Here is a 2,558-nt window from a genome sequence, read left to right on the forward strand (position 1 = left end):
TGGAAATTTGCTCACCCTTCTCGTTTTCAATCACCATCATTCCCCCTTTCTTTAGAACGCATTGAATGGGACTAACCCACGCACTATCGGATATGGGGTATATAATTCCGGCGTCGAGAAGTTTTACTATCTCTTTGTGCACGACCTCCTTCATATTTGGATTCAAGCGCCGTTGTTTTTGAGCCGATGCTCTTGACTCACTTTCTAGGTGGATCTTGTGCATGACCACCGATGGACTAATTCCTCGGATGTCCGAAATTTGCCAACCGATCGCAAATATATGTTGCTTCACCACTTTGACAACTCTCGCTTCTTGCGCTTTCGACAAGTTGTTTGAGATGATGATGGGAAGTGTCATGTTGTCGCCTAAAAACGCATACCGTAAGTGAGATGGTAACGTTTTAAGCTCAACCTTTGGTGGAGAAATAGAAGAAGGTGGTGTCACGCTCTCTCTTCTAATCAAATTTTCGGCTTTCGGCTCATCTTCTTTGGAATATTCTTCCCCGGTGGTTTCATGTGTCTCATCGGAATGAAATATGACTTTTGAAACCGGGAAAAGTTCTTCCACGATTCCATCAATCATATCCAATTTCATGCATTCTACCTCCTCAAAAGTGTTGCACATGATCCTTTTCATATCAAACTCCACTTTGTCATCATCGATAAGCAAAGTGAGTCGTCCGGCGTGCACATCTATCAATGCCCTCCCCGTGTTCATGAAGGGACGCCCAAGAATCATAGGGCATGTTTTATCTGCCGCATAGTCAAGTACGACGATATCCACCGGAAAGATGAATTTGTCTACTTTGACCAGAACATCTTCTACCACTCCGTATGGCTTTTTGAGTGAATGGTCCGCCAATTGAAACATCATCGATGTTTGCTTCAATGTTTGATCACCAAAAATATCCCTGAAAAGAAACAAAGGCATTAGATTGATACTTTCCCCTGAATCACATAGACAATTAATTGAATTTAAATCGCCTATTTTGCATGGAATTGTAAAACTCCCTGGGTCCTTAAGCTTGGTGGGCAAGTCACTAAGGATGAGTGAGCTACAATTTTCCGTTAGGGAAATTGTGCCTTTGTCGTCCCAACTCCGTTTCTTCGTTATGATTTCTTTGAGAAACTTTGCGTATTGAGGCATCTCACGCAAAGCATCCGCAAAGCTTATGTTAATTTGGAGTTTCTTAAAAATTTCCAGAAATTTATGGAATTTTTGGTTGTCCTGCGTCTTCTTTAATCGTCCCAGGAAAGGGACCTTCGGCACAAATGGAGGAGGAGGCGGCGGTTTAACATATGGATGTTCGGTTACTTCCTCCTCATTTGTTCCCGTTGTTAAATCGACCGCTTTCTCTTTACTTGCATGTGGATCATCAAGTTCTTTCCCGCTTCGGAGTTCAATAGCTTTGACTTGCTCCCTTGGATTTGATTCCATTGTAGACGGTAAACCCTTTGAGCTCTATTTTGAAGCGAGATGGCAAGTTGAGAAATTTGAGTCTCGAGATGGTGATTGACGAAAGCTTGGTTCTTAAAACCGGTTCTAACTTCCTCAATAAGCTTGTCAATTTTTCTCCCCTCATCCGTATTCCGATTTTGAAAACCGGGTGGGTGTTGTGGTCGGTAGTTGTTGAAGTTGCCTTGGTTTTATGGACCATGGTTTCCTCCTTGGAAATTTGCTCCTCCCATATTTGGGTTGGCATTGGCTTGACCCGAATTGTCCCTCCATGAAAAGTTAGGATGATTCCTCCACCCCGGATTATAGGTGTTGGAATATGGGTCATTGCCTTGCCTTTGCCCATTGACATAGTTGACTTGCTCATTTGAGTTTTGATGTAGGATGGGGCAATCCATTCCCGAATGATCGTGCCCATCACAAGTCTCGCAACCCATTTGAACTACCGCAAGTTGAGCATTCCTTTGATTTGCTTGTTGTTTGTACATCTCGAGTTGTGCTAGAAGTGTCGCATTCTTCGCTTTCATTGCTTCAAATTCTTGGGTTTTCTCGAGGGTCATTATACCCTTTTGAGGTGGTTGCCTCATCCGCTCGGTTGACCAAGAACAACTATTTGTAGCGAGTTCCTCTAGTAATTTATTGGCCTTATCATAAGTTTTCTTCATAACTGATCCTCCCGATGCCGCATCAATCGTTGCCTGTGTTCCCTCATTGGTACCATTGTAGAAAATAGAGACAAGATGCTCCCTTCCTAGATGATGATGCGGAAAATTTGTTGAAGCTCTTTGAAGCGTTCCCAAGCTTGGTATAGAGATTCACCATGTAATTGGAGAAAATCTATAATTTCCTTGATCATCCTCTCCGTTTTGCCCATAGAGAAATACTTATTGAGAAAAGCTTGTGCCAATTGCTTCCATGTTGTGATTGAGGTGCTTGGAATTGATTGAATCCAATTCCTCGCCTTATCCCTCAAAGAGAAAGGGAAAAGACGAAGCTTGATTTGATCCTCCGTCACATTATGGATTTTGAATGTGTTCCACACCTCCGTGAATTTTGAAAGATGAGCGTTTGGATACTCGCGTTCCAACCCATAAAATTGGCA

The 2,558-nt window shown here is 42.7% G+C and overlaps 1 protein-coding gene and 1 non-coding gene across 2 annotated transcripts; one reads left to right on the forward strand and one right to left on the reverse strand.

Annotated features, from left to right (window-relative positions):
• Positions 1-459: 459 nt before the first annotated feature.
• LOC126681788 (uncharacterized) lies at positions 460-1,438 on the reverse strand. The gene is made up of 3 exons (XM_050377338.1): positions 1,060-1,438; positions 806-948; positions 460-561 (listed from the first exon to the last, which is right to left on the reverse strand). Exons 1-3 carry the CDS (start codon positions 1,436-1,438, stop codon positions 460-462), a joined length of 624 nt encoding a protein of 207 aa, XP_050233295.1.
• Positions 1,439-2,209: 771 nt separating this feature from the next.
• On the forward strand, positions 2,210-2,315 carry LOC126685234 (small nucleolar RNA R71). Its single transcript, XR_007643345.1, has one exon. It is a non-coding gene; the product is annotated as a small nucleolar RNA R71 (small nucleolar RNA).
• Positions 2,316-2,558: the final 243 nt, after the last annotated feature.

The sequence above is a fragment of the Mercurialis annua genome, linkage group LG5 (assembly GCF_937616625.2).
Source record: "Mercurialis annua linkage group LG5, ddMerAnnu1.2, whole genome shotgun sequence".
In the NCBI taxonomy this organism is placed as follows: domain Eukaryota; kingdom Viridiplantae; phylum Streptophyta; class Magnoliopsida; order Malpighiales; family Euphorbiaceae; genus Mercurialis; species Mercurialis annua.

Bases quoted from the DNA above. Each gene is read 5' to 3' on its own strand.
- LOC126681788 (XM_050377338.1), bottom strand. From the start codon at position 1,438: ATGGAATCAAATCCAAGGGAGCAAGTCAAAGCTATTGAACTCCGAAGC. The intron at 949-1,059 runs GTAGCTCACTCA...TATGTGATTCAG, and splicing joins AATTTCCCTAACGGAAAATT to GGGAAAGTATCAATCTAATG. The intron at 562-805 runs GTAGACAAATTC...GAATCGTGGAAG, and splicing joins TAGAAGATGTTCTGGTCAAA to AACTTTTCCCGGTTTCAAAA.